At 43.8% G+C, this 17,424-nt stretch overlaps 1 protein-coding gene across 1 annotated transcript in view; it reads left to right on the top strand.

Moving 5' to 3' along the window:
• Positions 1 to 17,424, top strand: part of PTGFRN (prostaglandin F2 receptor inhibitor) — a 268,645-nt gene that overhangs the window by 239,889 nt on the left and 11,332 nt on the right. Inside the window, exon 8 of the mRNA XM_033943308.1 lies at positions 13,342 to 13,647. Coding sequence (XP_033799199.1) covers positions 13,342 to 13,647 — 306 coding nt within the window. The remainder of the gene's footprint in view (positions 1 to 13,341; positions 13,648 to 17,424) is intronic.

Genomic DNA, 17,424 nt, shown 5'->3' with positions numbered 1-17,424 from the left:
ACTTATCCAATAAATTGTGTTTAAAATATTAAAAACTTTTAAAAATCAGTTTAAAAAATGTTTAATAAGTTATAAAGTGCAATTATCCAATTAAAACCTATACTAAACAGTTTGAAACTGGATCTAGTTACTAATCTACTGAAAAATATTACAAGAGTTTCTTACAAACTTCAAAATTCTAAATAAATTGCCAATTTTCTTAGGATTTGCTCTAAAGCATTTAGAAATATGCTTCTTTGTAAAAATAGATAAGTATCCAACCCTAAACAAGGTAGGTAAGTGTAAGTGTCTCAGAGTCTGTTTTCTTCTTTAAGGAAGTCATGTTTGTTTTCCTTGTCCACTTATCTTTCTTCAGGCCTCTTTGGTTCCTCAGACTTCTGTGCTGTTCTTCCTAAACCTCACTAAAAATGAGGAAAAAAAAGGAAAGAAACCTTTCTCCCTGGGTGGGCAAGTTTTTTTGTTTTTTTTTAATGTGCCTGCCTGAACAGGATACCTTTACTGTTTACTTAAATACAAAAAGAAAATAAAAATATTTTATTCATAACTGCACACCTGTCTGTGCTGTGTTTCCCTACTAGAGAGCAGGATTCCTCTTCAGCCTTCTTTAATTTCTTTCAGTTGTCATATGATTCAAACATACTACATTCAGCTCACAATCATACCAGCCTCTCCAAATAAAATCTAAGAATAAATCCAAAATAGAATTTAAATACTTAGGAGGAAAACTAGAATGATTAGGCTTTACTGAACATGTTTACATTTCAATCTGGTTAACCCTTCCACAAGCAGATAAACTGCTCAGCACTCTTGAGGAAATAAAAATCAAGATTTCGTTTTAAATCTGAAGAAATATATTTTCAGCAGCTCTCTTTGGGGGAAAAAATATACCTTTCTTAGTCTACAAAACAAAGAAGACCACCTCAGTTACTTCCTTAATAAATACAATTTCTTTAATTTCCTTTTTTCTTTTTTAACTCAAGTTTCCTCACAAACAGGGTCTAGATAAATTAATATTTACTAGGAATCCTATGTTTATCCTTTTTTTTTTTTTTTTAAATCCTTCTGAAGAACTGTTTGCACTTAGAATTTCAGAAAGACACTTTTTTTCTTTTTCCCACAATTAATCTTTTATCACTCTTTTCTGTTTATGAATTTTCTCAGACAAACTTTACCATTTTCCCCTTACAACAAGCTCACACACACACAGAGCAGACAAATATTAGATCTTCAGTTGCTCCCAACTGCCACTTCTCAGCCAGCTTCTTGACCTGTTCCAGCCAATCAGCTTCATGCATTAACATTCTGTGAAAATGCCTGCACATTTACATTACCTTTGCTGGATACTAGAAAGTTATGTCTTCTAAAAACTGTTGGGTCTTTCCTACCTCGGGCCAGCTATAAAATATATAATTATTTGTAACCACAAGTTACATAAATACAGATATATTTAACCCAGGACTATGAAATTTTGACTCCTGAATTGTTATAATTGTTCACTTTCTTAATGCCAGATATGACCCTACCAATTCTATGGACATACAGCCAATGGTCTTAGAATAGCAACATCCACATTTTACAAGAGAGAGAGTCGCTGCAAGCAACTCTTTTTTTTATTTTCATTACATTTTAAGGCTTGTATTCTATCGTGAAAATTGGTCTCCCGTTGCTTTGTGGTTGTTAAAATTACTGGCATGGTGTCTTTCTTTTCCCTAATTTGTCAGAGAAATATTCTCTGCTTGGGTACTTGTAATTGGATTTGCTCAAGACTGTCCCAGAGTTAATGCGGTCATTTCCACAGCTGCTGTTACAAGGGATTTTTTTTTTTTTCATCTTGTTCCTTTCAAAGTGTAAATGTGTAGCCATATTTCTGGTACTAACAGATGGGCTCTCACCTTGGCATCTTTGCCTATGAACTGCTGTTTTCATAGTAACATAGTAGATGACGGCAGATAAAGACCCAAATGGTCCATCCAGTCTGCCCAACTTGATTCAATTTAAATTTTTTAATTTTTTCCTTCTTAGCTATTTCTGGGCAAGAATCCAAAGCTCTACCCAAACCTGTTCTTTTTTTCTGTGTGATGCCTAAAAGTGACGTGTGTGTGTGTATCTATCTATCTATATATTGTGTGTGTGTGTATGTGTGTAGATGTGTGTGTGTGTATATATATATGGGCCCGGGAAAACCTGGCATGGAGCCGGGACTGCCGGCCCAGTCTGGAAGGGAAGAGAAGAGCCAGGTCATAGCCCAGCCTAAGAGCCAGAGGGGGAGGGCACGTGAAGCTAGTTATTCCCCCTATTACTCCTTTCCTCCTTTTCTGAAACCCAAACCCAATTTAGGAGAGGGTGGAGTTAACCCTCGGGGCGGGCAAATCAAAAAGCCTCAAATACAAACCAGAAGAAGTCAGAGGGGGAGCTCAGGTGGGACTAATTCCAATCAGCCAGCAACCAGGAAGGATTGCAGCTACCAGAGAGCTCCGGTGCCTCAGCCCTGTTTGCTATCTAGGAGTCAGCCCCTCAGGAGGGAAAGCAAAGACCTTGGACTAGACCTTGCCAGGCTGTACAAACCCTGGGAGGGTGCACCAAGAGACTGGCCGTGGAAAGGACCGGTGGGCAAAGAGCTAACATCCAGGCAAGACGGGGGTTGGGAGAGGCAGCCCGAGAACACCGGGTGGAGAACCAGCCAGGGCTATGGGTCTATGGACTGGGAGATGAACAGTATTCCGGGGGAGAGTGAGCCCGGGGAAGATATGGACTTAGGGGAGAATGATATATGAGAGGTCCGTCCCATTCTCTCAACAATCCAGTCCAGGCTAAGGGAAGCCTTGGACGCTAACCGTGTTTGAAGCAGGGTCAGACCAATCCTGGCCAATTGAGAAGTAATTATCAGAACTGTTTAGTTACCTTACCTCTAGTGCAGTGTTTTTCAACCTTTTTTGGGCAAAGGCACACTTGTTTCATGAAAAAAATCACGAGGCACACCACCATTAGAAAATGTTAAAAAATTTAACTCTGTGCCTATATTGACTATATATAAAGTAATTCTCTTGAATAGGAATCAAATAAACACAAAGAAAGTATTTTATAATGCTGCCACCGCCAACAACACCGTTGGGCGGCGGTGGCACTCAAGTGGCTAAAGAGCCGCAGTTTGCCGGCCTAGGGACAACACTGGAGGGTGGCCAGCTGTGCACCCCCTTGGGACGTAAACCCGGGGTGGGGCAGACCGCCCCCCCCCAACCTGGTATGCCACTATCTGTACCTCACTCCCTCCCTATGACCAAAAATTCTCCTTTCTTCTATTCCCCGTGTACACAACCATCTTTTTCCCTCCCTTCCTCTCTCCAAAGTCCATGCCTTCTGTGTCCAAACACTCATTCCCTCTCTTCCTCTCTCCCAAGTCCATTTCTTCTGTGTCCAAAAACGCATTCCCTCCCCCACCTCAGCATCTCTTTCCCTCCCTTCCTCTCTCCCAAGTCCATTTCTTCTGTGTCCAAAAACGCATTCCCTCCCCCACCTCAGCATCTCTTTCCCTCCCTTCCTCTCTCCCAAGTTCATGCCTTGTGTCCAAAACGCACTCCCTCCCCCCTTTTGTGTTCCGTGTTTGCCTCCCAGCCCATCTTTGCAACTTTCTCAGCAAAACGAAGCTCAAGCCGCGAGGCTTGTCTTCTGCTTCCTGCCTGCCCTGCCACGCACAAATAGCCGAACGGAAGTATTCTCCAACGTCAGCGCTGACGTCGTAGGGCAGGCTTTGCTTAAGCCCTCCCTCCGACGTCAGCGCTGACATCGGGGAACGCTTGCGATCGGCTATATGTTAGCTGCAGGGCAGGCAGGAACAGAAGACGAGCCTCGCGGCTCGAGATGTATTGAACTCCGCGGGTCCCCCGTCCAGCTCTCTCCTGTCCACGTGGGGCGGATCGCCCCTCTCCCTAGACTGGTGGTACTGCCCTGATGGCGGCCCTGACCGTACGGCACACCTGGCAACATCTCGCGGCACACTAGTGTGCCGCGGAACAGCGGTTGAAAAACACTGCTCTAGTGGACTTGAAGGGGGTAAGTGACTTCTGAAAGTTAGCCCAGGGTGGGCTTTGTTATGATCAGTAATCCAGGACACATTCTGTGCAGGAGGATCTGGAAGCCAAACCTTTGTTTTATTTGTTGGGAGGTTTGGGGTGTTAATGTGCTTTCTTTTGTGGACCTGGAAACTCCAGGCAGGGCACAAGGACTGAAGCCCAGGTTATGCTTGAGGGTGAAAAGTGTGAAGAACGTACTATATGTCCCAACATGGTTTGTTTTTTTTTTGAAAACTTTAATAAATTCGGTTCCAGTTCCTAGGAAATCCGTCTTCCGGGTTTTCATTCCTCCAGCCATATAAAAGGCGCAATAATAAATCTACCTGTGGTCCGAGCCCGGTCTCCCACCTACCTGGGAACCGGCCCGGTCACAATATATATATATACACACACACACACATACACAGTGGTACCTTGGTTTACAAGCATAATTAATTCCAGAAGCATGTTCGTAATCCAAAGCGCTCGTATATCAAAGCAACTTTCCCCATAGGGGATAATGGAAACTCAGACGATTTGTTCCACAACCCACCTTGATAATGAAAGAGCACTAGCAGCCCACACCGTCTCTGTGTCCTCATTGTTTGCCAACAAGCCTGCACATCCTCGTGGGTTGGAGCGCCTTTCCAGGCCCGCTCCCGGGGCCCACAAGACAGCAACAACAGCAGGAAGCCAAGCATAGGTCTGTAAAGACAGCCGACATGGATGCCGAAGCAGCACGAGAGAAAGTGGCTCATGGGTCTACCCTCCTTCTCCTATGACACGTACAGGATTGTCTTTCAAGCCTCCTTGTCACCCACCGGTGCAGCTCACTCCCCCTGCACGCGCTGTGTTGTAAACGACCATGTCACCCTCCCGCTTAACTTTGAGTGCTATTTTCAACCCGCACCGCCGTCTGGTATACCTCCAGTCAGAGGCCGCCGAAAAGAAGGGCATGAGAATTTGGAAGTGGGTTTTGAAGGGAAGATGACTGGAAAATTTTCTTTTGTGGATCATTATCTTTCAGGGTTTCCTTGGTTATGAGTTGACCGTGGTGGGAAATTTGGCGCATGCGTCCTTCAGAGAAGCTGTTCAGGTAGCACTTGTGATGGTGGTTTGGAGGACTCGTTTATCAAGTCAACACTCGCTTTGCAAGTCAGTTTGCTGGAGTGTTTTGCTCATCTTGCAAAACACTCGCAAACCGCGTTACACAAAGCTCCTGATTGGTAAGGCCCGACTTAGTGCAGGAAGAGGCGGTCGGAGCATACAGCGAGTGATCTCCAGCTGCTCTCTCCTGCCTCTCCCGCTGCCCTCTCCAGACTCCCCCATGAAAAACCGTATTTGCGATTTTTCAAGATTCACGGGGGTTCCTGGAAAGGAGCTAGCAAAGTGCAACATATGTTCTCGTACATAGCCTGTTGGATAGTTCACCCATGCTTAGTGCAGCGCTTGGCCTTTGGCCTTTAGTTGTGTGGCAGCCACCAGGTCAGAAACATTCACGCATCATCAAAGAATAACATGCAGTAGTGCACTTTCTTTGGGCAGAGGGAGTGAAACCTGTGGAAATTCACTGTCGGATATTGACATAGCACCATGAATCAACGAAAGAACATAAGAACTGCCACTGCTGGGTCAGAACAGTGGTCCATCGTGCCCAGCAGTCCGCTCCCACAGTTGCCCCCAGGTCAAAGACCAGCGCCCTAACCGAGACCAGCCCTATCTGCCTATGTTCTAGTTTCACAGGAACTTGTCTAACTTTGTCTTGAATCTCCGGATGGTGTTTTCTCCTACGACAGCCTCCGGAAGAGCGTTCCAGTTTTCCACCACTCTCTGGGTGAAAAAGAACTTCCTTACATGTGTACGGAATCTATCCCCTTTTAACTTTAGAGAGTGCCCTCTCGTTCTCCCTACCTTGGAGAGGGTGAACAACCTGTCTTTATCTACTAAGTCTATTCCCTTCATTATCTTGAAGGTTTCGATCATGTCCCCTCTCAGTCTCCTCTTTTCAAGGGAGAAGAGGCCCAGTTTCTCTAATCTTTCACTGTACGACAACTCCTCCAGCCCCTTAACCATTTTAGTCGCTCTTCTCTGGACCCTTTTGAGTAGTACTGTGTCCTTCTTCAAATACGGCGACCAGTGTTGGACGCAGTATTCCAGGTGGGGGCGTACCATGGCCTGGTACAGTGGCATGATAACCTTCTCTGATCTGTTCGTGATTCCCTTCTTAATCATTCCAAGCATTTTGTTTGCCCTTTTCACCGCTGCCGCACATTGCGCGGATGGCTTCATTGACTTGTCGACCAGTACTCCCAAGTCTCTTTCCTGGAGTACTGCACCAGACATCCTGTATTCGTGTACAAGATTTTTGTTACCAACATGAATCACCTTATGCTTGTCCACATTAAACTTCATTTGCCATGTTTCAGCCCATTTCTCGAGTGTGTTTTTGTCCTGTTGCAGGTCTTCGCAGTCCTCCTGAGTCTTTACTACTCTGAATAACTTCGTATCATCTGCAAATTTAATCACCTCGCTCGTCGTTCCAATTACCAGGTCATTTATAAATATGTTAAAAAGCACAGGCCCAAGCACCGAACCCTGCGGCACTCCACTGGTGACACTTTTCCACTCCGAGGTTTATGAGTGGGTAAAAAGGTTTAAAGAAGGAAGAACAGGTGTAACCGACGAAGGTCATTCTGGTTGCTCATCAACATTGTACACACAAGAGCACATCGACAGGGTGGATGCCTTGATTAGAGAAGATCGACGGATAATGGTGTCTCAATTGGCTGTAAATTTGGATATCGGCTATGGATCTACATTTGCCATAATGCATGATGACTTGGGATACAGGAAAGTCTGTTCACGATGAGTTCCTAAACAGCTTACCGATCTGCACAAGCAAAAGCAAGTGGAGATTGTGACCCAGCAACCCAGATCCTGAGATGGTATGAAGAAGATCCAAGTATTCTGGAGAGAATTGTCACCAGTGATGAGACATGGGTGTATCACTATGGCCCAGAAAGCAAAACACAAAGCATGATGAAGTAAAAGAAGCAGTGCTCACCTGGTTATGGGAGCAGCCAAAAACTTCTCTGCAGGAATGCAGAAGCTAGTTGAATGATGCAACAAATGCATCATCTTGCATGGGGACTATGTGACAATGTGATATTTTCAATTGCTCACAGTTACCTTTATTAAAGGCGTTAAATATATTTTGCCTTTACTCTTTGATTTATCCTTATATATATATATATATATATATATATATATAATTAAAACTGGCACTTCTGCCAAATTTTCCATAATTTTTTTTTATTAATGCAACTCGCACTAAATACTGATTGAGTTTCGGTTATGATGCCAGAACCAGCCCTAAATCCTTTTTCTGTCTAGTTTCGCTTTTAACTGGAAAGCTATTTTAACTTATTGCAAAGGTTTTGGTTTTCATTGAAAGTATTTAAACCAGGGGTGCCCAAAAGGTCAATTGCGATCGACCAGTAGATTGCGTTGCCTTTACGTTCTGTTCTCCCTGCTTCCCCGATGCCAGGCCAGGCACGTAGAAGCGCTTGGCCCACAGCCTTCCCCTCCCCCCTCACCCCCGACGTCAATTCTAACGTCGGAGAGGAAGTTCCGGGCCCAGAACTTCCTATCTGACGTCAGAATTGACGTCGGGAGAGGGGGGGGAGTGGGAGGAGGCTTGTTGGCCGGGCGCTTGTATGTGCCTGGCCGGCGTCGGGGAAGCAGGGAGAAATTGGCAGCAGTGGCTTTGGGGGGCAGGGAGAGAGAAAGAAAGAAAGGGGGCAGGGAGAGAGAAAAAGAAAGAAAAGAAGGTGGGAAATTTTGGGTTGGATAGTATTGCCTTATACTGAAGAGTACCAGTATGACTGTTTATGTTTGGTGGGGGGATTTGGCTATCTGGTCTATTGATTGTATTGTTTTGTACTGTATTTGCCATTGTGAAAATTCAATAAAACTTGTTAAAATAAAAAAAAGAAAGGGGAGGGGGCAGGGAGAGAGAAAATAAAACAGAAAAAAGAAAGGGAGCAGGGAGAGAGAAAGAAAGAAATGGGGCAGAGAGAGAAAGAAAAAGTTGGACTCATGGAGGAACAGAGAGAGATGTTGGTTGGGGAATGGAATGAGGTCTGGAGGAGAGAAAGCATGCAGGAGGCAGAAAGAAAGAAATATTTACAGTCAGAAGAGTGAGAGAGTGTGACGCAGTGGTTAAAGCTACAGCCTCAGCACCCTGGGATTGTGGGTTCAAACTCACACTGCTCTTTGTGATCCTGGGCAAGTAACTTAATCCCCCATTGCCCCAGGTACATTAGATAGATTGTGAGCCTGCCAGGACAGACAGGGAAAAATGCTTGAGTATCTGAATAAACTCATGTAAACCGTTCTGAGCTCTCCTGGGACAATGGTATAGAAAATTGAATGAATAAATAAATAAATAAGGAAGTGCAACCAGAGACTCATGAAATCACCAGGCAGCAAAGGTAGGAAAAATGGTTTTATTTTAAATGTGTCCGAATTTATATTTGCTGTCTGTATTTTGCACTATGGCCCCCTTTTACTAAACCACGATAGCAGTTTTTAGCACAGGGAGCCTATGAGTGTCGGGAGCAGCTCAGGGTATTCAGCGCAACACCCTATTCTACAAATTGCTATCGCAGTTTAGTAAAAGGGGAGGGGGTATATTTGTCTATTTTTGTATAGCTGTTACTGAGGTGACATTGCATATTTTAAAGTCATCTGCCTTGACCTCTTTGAAAAAAACCCCGAATATAAATGATAATTAACATTTTCTCTGCGTACAATATGCTTTGTATTTTTTTAAAATTTTATTGTTGGTAGATCATTTTGACTTGGTCATTTTAAAAGTAGCTTGCAAGCCAAGAAAGTGTGGGCACCCCTGATTTAGACAGTTTCAGTGACATTTTACATAAGATCACAACAATCCTTATTAGATCCCTCTTGCCTTACAACCTATGATCCCTAAATAATGTAGGTCTGGGCAGAGTGGGACAGAGCTGGTGGCATGCATAGAGTTACCTGATTTATTCTTGAATAAAAGCAGACATGTGCTCTCAGTCCCGCCCCAGCACTGCCCCCCCTCCCCTCGTCTCTTCTTTCCTGAGTTCGGACCGTTTCTGGAGGTCCTCTGAGCATGCGTAGATACAATGACATCGCGTTGTATCCGTGCATGCTCGGAGGCAATCCAGATGTGGTCCTGAGCTCGGGAAACGTAGACAAACTGCTGGGTTTTGAAAATCCGTCCAAGCACCTAGACAGTCTTCTAAAAAGTGGACATGTCCAGGTTTTCTCGGACATCTGATAACCCTAGGCATGCAAAGTGTCACCTTCTTAAAGATCAGTTCCCCTCGGTAGCTCTGTTAACAGAGCATGTAGAAGAGTTCCGTAAAATATCAGTGTTTCTTTGGTCTATAACTGTTCCCAGCAAGCAGCTCTTGTCATTAATTTCGGCCCTTTTTTTTTAAAATCAATTATGGCATCTAAACTGTTAGCATCATCCCTTCTTGCCTCCTCCAACTCCTAACTCTGCAATATCATCACCCAGAATGCATTCTGGGAAACTGAGAGGCTGCTCCTTTGCTACCATGTTCTTGCTCCCTCATTGTTCACTTTCCTATGCCTAGTATGACAAAAATGCTATCATGTACTCTAGGGTGAGAATTTTTATTTTTATGCTTTGGTACTAGCCCATTAAAACTGAGAAAACAACCCTTCCATAAAAAAAGAGAAAATCCCTGCAAGGCAGACCTCCTGAGAGACTGGTTTAAATCCAGCAAGGTCCCTAGTGAGAGCACTGAAATGAGGATGAGTCTGCAAGTGCTGCTTGCTTCTCTCCCCTCCTCCCCTCCTTTCCTCTCTCTAGGTAAATTGGCAGCACTGAGAATGTGAACACACAGCTCACGCTGGGGGTCAGTGCAGAAAGTAATGCATTCTTGCCACTGACCACACAGCTCCTACCATGAGTTTTTCACCCAGAATTACTCACAGGATTCATTGTTCAATGAGCATGCAAAATAATGCTGCATTAAAAACATGGCAATGATCTGCAGCTCATTAGGAAATATTCCCTTCCTCATGCATTAACAGGGGATTATTTAAAAGAAAAAAATTGCTGGCCATCTGCCTTAACTTCCCTGGTAGTCTAGCACACCCCCACAACCCCCTCCCTCTTGAATCTCTGGTAAACTAGTGGACCTCCTCCCCCCCTCCAGCCCAATCTCCTGGCTCCAGTATTTAAAAGAAATTCCTGGCATCTAGTGTGGCACCCCTCCTCAGCTTCTCCCCTCCCCCTTCCGTGTACCTACTCACTCCTGCTTCTGCACCACCATCTTGGAACATGGCAGTGCCTGACTCCACCTGGTGCTCTGAATAGGATCAGTCTCTCAAATAAGAGAATTTTTCTGGTATTTGTTAGGATTTGCCCAGACTCACAAATAAGGGAAAAATGCTCTTATTTTGGCAACTGACCCCACTCATTGTATCCCAGGATGCCCCTGTTGGGGTCAGGCACCACCATATTTCAAGAAAGTGGTGGTGGAGAGCCTGGGGGGAGAGGTCATAGGATGGAAGTGCTGCTGTCAGAGTAGTGAAATCAGGTTGAGGGGGGCGCTAGACTACCAGGAATATATTTTGGAAGACTGACAGACATTTTGGGAGGGGGAGAGGATGATATTGAGGGTCTTGGATGTCCAGAGGATTTATTAACTTTGCAACCCTGAGGGGATGATAAGCTAACTCTTCTACACTGCCCCAGACCTGGCAGTAGTATTTTTGGATTGTGCTTTAAAACTTTTCTACATCATGGCAGAATAGCTAATAACCAACTTAGCATGTATTTCAGTATGCTCATGTCTACCATGTGACTGAACGTGTGCCAAACCTGTTTTCTGCATCATTTGCCCATTAACACTCATGTGCCTCTCTCATTAATTGCACGCTGCTGCTGTCTACAGTAGTTTTCTGTATTGGTCCCCCAGTGACCATTTTGAGCCCAGAGTGAAGACCCAGGCTCAGAATTCTTTACTGGCATTCTTGTATTACTCTCAAAATGCTTCTCCCCGGCTTTCCTTTATTAAAATTATTTATTAATGTGCATCTGTGTACAGTAGTTCCTTTAAGCTAAACAGCATCTTAGCCTAGCATTTCAGAACTGTGGCTACCAACGTTGCTGCCAGTTAAAGATGAAAGGGCAAGCAGCACTGTTATTAGAAAGTTGTAGTTGGACACACTGAGAGTCAGAGCATGATAGAGCCTGATAGAACTCTGATCTACAGCAGTAGTGGAAAACCATCTCTGTTGCATTTGTAATATCTTGGGGGTGGGGGGAGGGAGACCTAATTCCAGATTCCTTTATTCATAGGGCTGCTTTGTGATTCAGAATCCTTTGCTGAGCCAGAAAGCATTGGAATTAATGTACATCATGTCTTGTCCATAACCTTGTTAAATGGAGATTACAGCTAGTGAGAGACCCTGCTGAGGATAGGTGTACAGGTGGCACAGAAGTGAAAATGCCTCTCAGCTAACTGAAATGATGCCTTCTGCTTACAAACATGGTCAAGGCCGGGCAGAGCTCTTAGCAGACCAGGCTGAACCTTGAGGCTTTTACTGCACTACAGGGTTGTCCAGAAAAAAACAAAAATTGGAAAAATTGTTTGAAGTTTTCCTATGAATTTGATTGTGCTTGATCAGAAAATAATTTAAAAAAAATTTTTTTAACCCATCCTGGAGTCCCTCAAAGCCACTGATTACATATTTCTTAAAATCTGCTATTATTGCTTAATGGAGCAAATTTCCTGATATTATAGCTAGAACATTTATGTTTTCACACTCAGCAATAATACATTGATAAAAAGGCTTTTTTTATGTCAAGTCTGTTTTATTGAAAAAGAACAATAAACCAGTACAGAAATAACACTAGTCTCCTATATGCTGCTTATGACAAGTGGGGTTGGATTCCTTAGAACCCCACTAATACAGTGTTACAACCACAAAAGACTAGGAAAACATTCTGCTGTCATCAAATAATGATAAAACTGACATTATATGCAAACCATCAAGCAGGATTTTATTAAATGAACCTTCAATATCTGTACTTTATTGTGGAAATAACATAAATTGAATACACTTCGTTAATAGTTAAACACGTACACTTTGGTGTAGTCATCTACCAATGGCGTTCCAAACACTCAATACTCCTGGTGGAATTCTGTGCATGTTAGATTATGGTTCATATAAACAGTCAGGTCTAAAGTTGGCACAGGAGGATGAAATGACCCACTGTGCAGCGGTTCACATCTTCCTCTACTGCCTGTGTCTGCACTGAATTTTGTACAGCATGTGCATAATTCTCTGCATCCTGAAGGGATGAGGAATTCGGTACAAATTTTGCACTCATATAATTCCGCCAGGAGTAACTCAAGCATTCAATGTCTTCTTGACATGGTCAGGATAAGGCCTCTGTTCAGTGTGAAGCCTTGCTACAAGGAGTTGGAACATCATCACAGGCTTTATCCTGACCATCTCAAGAAGACATTGAATGTTTGAGTGTTTGGAACGCCATTGGTGGATGACTACCAATGGTGTTCCACACACTCCATTTAGTAAAGCTGTACTTTTAAATAAAACAGAATGAGCCAATGTTTGCATCATCTTGAATCAGCTTTTGTTCGTTAATTTCACTTACGGTCTGAGCTGTCTGTTGCTTTGATTGGAAGTCGTATTGAGAAGTGTCTGGGTTGACAAGGTGGTTGTGTTGATGTTCTACAAGCTCAGTCCTGGAGGCCCTCAACTAGCCCCTGGTTTTCAGGTTCCCCGACAGTGAATATTCTTGTCATATATATTGTATACAGTTAGTCTAAAATCATGATTAACTTGATTTTGAAAATCAGGTCAAGTTGAAGTTCTGGAGGCCAAGGTTAATGAAACTGTGGTGTAGATCAAATTGGTCATCTGTGATTTACATCCTGCTGTCAGAATTGAAGAGAATTGGCTGAGCTGGAAGCAATTACAGGAAAGAGTGAAGGTCAGGATGCAGATGTCTGTCATGTTTTACAGTGTTCCAGCCTTGGTGTAACAGGCTGCTAAGAGATGGGATTGAGTTATACTATAGGGTAACACATCTGAACTTTTCCTAACACTAAATTCATTAGCAAAAGTCAACCAGAGATTCAGTGTACTGAAAGGCACAACAGAGTGTGTCTGAATTGGAGCAGTGGTTTTGGTGGACTATTTCATTTGTGGCTTTATTTGCTTCTTAATCCAGATGATATGGCCTTCGATGTCTCCTGGTATGCCTCGCGCTCGACTGTTGTAGATGAAAGCCCTGTTTTCCTGGCTTCCGTCGATCGGAGAGCGATCGTGACCCTGGCAAGGAGGAATGGCAGCAGCGATGTGGGGGTGGAGAGGATCAGCTGGATGGAGTTTCGCTTCAGAGTGTATGGCACAGAAGAGCAAGACTTCGGAAACCATTTCTGTCACGTGACTCCCTGGGTCAGAATGCACTTGGATATCTGGCAGAAACAACTTGATATAACCACCAAGCCCATATTTGTGACAGTAAAAGCAAATTGTAAGTAGGTTCACAAATAATCTTAAGGTTACTCCTTTTTTTTTTTAATGTAACATTTTAATGAGGAACTTTGTCTCTAGAAGGGATACAGTGCTAGAACACAATGAGGGCTGAGGCTGGGAGTGTTGTGGAGTTTGTATCACTAGACTTGTTTATTGATCCTGTGTATCACATTCATGCAGTTGACAAAGTTAAAATATAAAAAACAGAAAAATAAAAGCGAAAACGCATTGGAGACAAGCAGTTAGGAGGATTGGCCACTGTTAGGACAGGCTATTGGGCTAGATGGACCATTGGTCTGACCCAGTAATGCTAATCTTATGTTCTATGGCAGTGGTCTCAAACTCAAACCCTTTGCAGGGCCACATTTTGGATCTGTAGGCACTTGGAGGGCCTCGGAAAAAAATAGTTAATGTCTTATTAAAGAAATGACAATTTGGCATGAGGTAAAACTCTTCATAGTTTATAAATCTTTCCTTTTGGCTAAGTCTTAATAATAATATTGTAATTTAGAGCTAAAGAGACATATGATCAAGAAACTGTTTTATTTTACTTTTGTGATTATGATAAACATATCGAGGGCCTCAAAATAGTATCTGGCAGGCTGCATGTGGCCCCCCGGCTGCGAGTTTGAGCCCACTATTCTAAGGGGTGGAGAGCATACATTATATCTAGTTTTTAATAGAATATAAAGATAGCCAGGCACAAAGGGAAAGCAGCTGTGCAGCTGTGTGTCCAAATTTCCAACTAGCACGCAAGTTATAGAAGAGTGCCAGTTGCAAACCTGACTCAATTGTTAAATTAGGTACCAGTTGGCCTTAAGTACCAATGATAGCCCTAAAGTGTCATTAAAGGGTACTAATTTGTTGTTATGCACGTAACAGTACAGACACTATTCTGTAAACCTAGCACCTAAATGCTATAGCACACAACTACAAAGGGGGGGGGGAGGGCATGCACATAGGCGGATCAAGGGTGTATCCTGCAGTTGCGCACACAACTTATAGACTTTAGGCACGGCCATTTACACGAGCATTTGACATGGTTTAAGTGCTCACGCGCCAACTTTCGCTCTATTCTATAATGGCACAATAGCTGTATTAGAATTGCTACCTAGTGATGATATTTTTCACATCCGATTTGTGGCACACTTCCTTGCATCTACCCCAGAGTGTCCAATGTCACACAGCTGTGCGGGACTCTTAGAGGTAGTGGAAGGATAACGTGAGTATGCAGAGAGAAATCCATTCAGTTTTAAAACACCAAGCCAAAGCAAATATGTTAAGTCCTTTTTATAAATATTTTTCAAAGAGGTTTCCATTCTCCAGACTAATGGTAGCATGTTCCACGGAGTTGGGACCATTACCCTTGTAATCACCTCGTCTGGCACTGTCAAACTGAATAGTGCTCTTTTCAGGGCAGATTACATCACACAGGCAAAGCTTGGAGATAAACGCTGTGAAGTAGGCCTCCACCATTTTCTAGTTTGTAACTTGATCAGTTTTATTTCCTTGCTCTTATTTTAATGATGTGCTGTAGAAGTCTCCTGGGAGGTTCCTGTTCAGTTATTTTATGTTCCAAGGAGTGATGACAGTACATAGAAACATAGAAACATAGAAATAGACGGCAGATAAGGGCCAAGGCCCATCCAGTCTGCCCACCCTAATGTCCCTCCCCTACCATTGCCCTGTGAATAGATCCCTCCTCTTCTTTTGCCCTGTGAATAGATCCCACGTGACGATCCCATCTGGCCTTAAAATCAGGCACGCTGCTGGCCTCGATCACATGTAGTGGAAGACTATTCCAGCGATCAACCACCCTTTCTGTGAAAAAGAATTTCCTGGTGTCAGCTCGTAGTTTCCCTCCCCTAATTTTCCACGGATGCCCTCTTGTTGTCGTGGGACCCTTGAAGAGGAAGATATCTTCCTCCGTCTCTATGCGGCCCGAGAGATACTTGAACGTCTCGATCATGTCCCCCCTCTCTCTGCGCTCCTCGAGTGAGTATAGCTGCAATTTGTTTAACCGTTCCTCGTATGGGAGATCCTTGAGTCCTGAGACCATCCGAGTGGCCATTCTCTGAACCGACTCCAGTCTCAGCACATCCTTACGATAATGCGGTCTCCAGAATTGCACACAGTATTCCAGGTGGGGCCTCACCATGGATCTATACAATGGCATAATGACTTCCGGCTTTCGGCTGACGAAGCCTCTGCGTATGCAACCCATGACTTGTCTTGCTTTGGATGAAGCTTGCTCCACTTGATTGGCAGCCTTCATGTCCTCACTGATGATCACTCCTAGGTCACGTTCTGCTTCAGTTCTTGTAAGGATCTCGCCATTTAGGGTGTAAGTCTTGCATGGATTTTGGCTGCCCAGGTGCATAACTTTGCATTTTTTGGCATTGAAGCTGAGTTGCCAGGACCTAGACCAGCGCTCCAGTAGGAGTAGGTCGTGCATCATGTTGTCGGGCATTGAAAAATCATCTATTGTGCATTTGCCCACTACATTACTTAGTTTGGCGTCATCGGCGAATAATGTTATTTTACCCCTAAGCCCTTCTGCCAAGTCCCTTATAAAGATGTTGAATAGGATTGGGCCCAAGACCGAGCCCTGTGGCACTCCACTGATCACCTCCGTCATTTTAGAGGGTGTGCCGTTCACCACCACCCTTTGAAGCCTACCTCCAAGCCAGTTCCCAACCCATTTCGTCAATGTGTCACCTAATCCTATAGAACTCATCTTGTTCAGCAACCTGCGGTGTGGTACGCTATCAAATGCTTTGCTAAAGTCCAGGTACACGATGTCCAGGGACTCCCCAATATCTAGCTTCCCCGTCACCCAGTCAAAGAAGCTGATCAAGTTGGATTGGCACGATCTCCCTTTTGTAAATCCATGTTGACGGGGATCCCGTAGATTCTCCTCATCTAGGATCTTATCCAATTGGTGTTTTATCAGAGTTTCCATTAGTTTGCATACTATCGATGTTAGACTTACTGGTCTGTAGTTTGCTGTCTCCATCTTGGAGCCTTTCTTGTGGAGTGGAATGACGTTAGCCGTCCTCCAGTCCGACGGAACGCTGCCTTTGCTAAGGGAGAGGTTGAAGAGCTTGGACAGTGGCTCCGCAATTGAACTGGCAATTGAACTGGCAAGAGTACTATAATAAGCAATCGATAATATATTAGGGATCTATTTCTCCTATTCTTCCTCTGATGGAGCCCTCCTTTGAGAGGAGAGGGTTGCTGTGATTTTTTGGTCCAATCTAACCTCTCTGTTGAAATGGGATCTAACCTCTCTGTAGTATACTTGAATAATATTTATTCACCTTTTACACTTCATGGACTCCAATGCCGGGGTGCTTCTGGGGCTTTCTTAAGAGTGTCACCCAAAGCAGCCAGCTCTCTCTTCAACTGGAAACAGAGAGACATAAGAATCTCCAGGCTAGGTCAGACCAAAGGTCCCCAACCCAGTATCTTGTTTCTAACAGTGGCCAGTCCAAATCACAAGTCCTGGCAGAATCCCCAAAAGTAGTAAAATTCCATGATATTTACCATCTAAGATGAACAGTGTCTTGAAGTCAGCCTTAATAATGGATTTATGGACTTTTCCTCCAGGAATTTGTCCAAACCCATTTTTTTTTAACTCAGGCTAACTGTATTTATCATCTCCTCTGGCAGTAAGTTCCAGAACTTAACTATGCACTGAGTGAAAAAATATTTTTATCTTTAATGTACTACATCGTAACTTCATGCCCCTAGTCTGTGGACATTTTAAATCATA

Source organism: Geotrypetes seraphini, chromosome 4, assembly GCF_902459505.1.
Source record: "Geotrypetes seraphini chromosome 4, aGeoSer1.1, whole genome shotgun sequence".
In the NCBI taxonomy this organism is placed as follows: Eukaryota; Metazoa; Chordata; class Amphibia; order Gymnophiona; family Dermophiidae; genus Geotrypetes; species Geotrypetes seraphini.
This window is presented reverse-complemented; position numbering and strand designations above follow the sequence as displayed.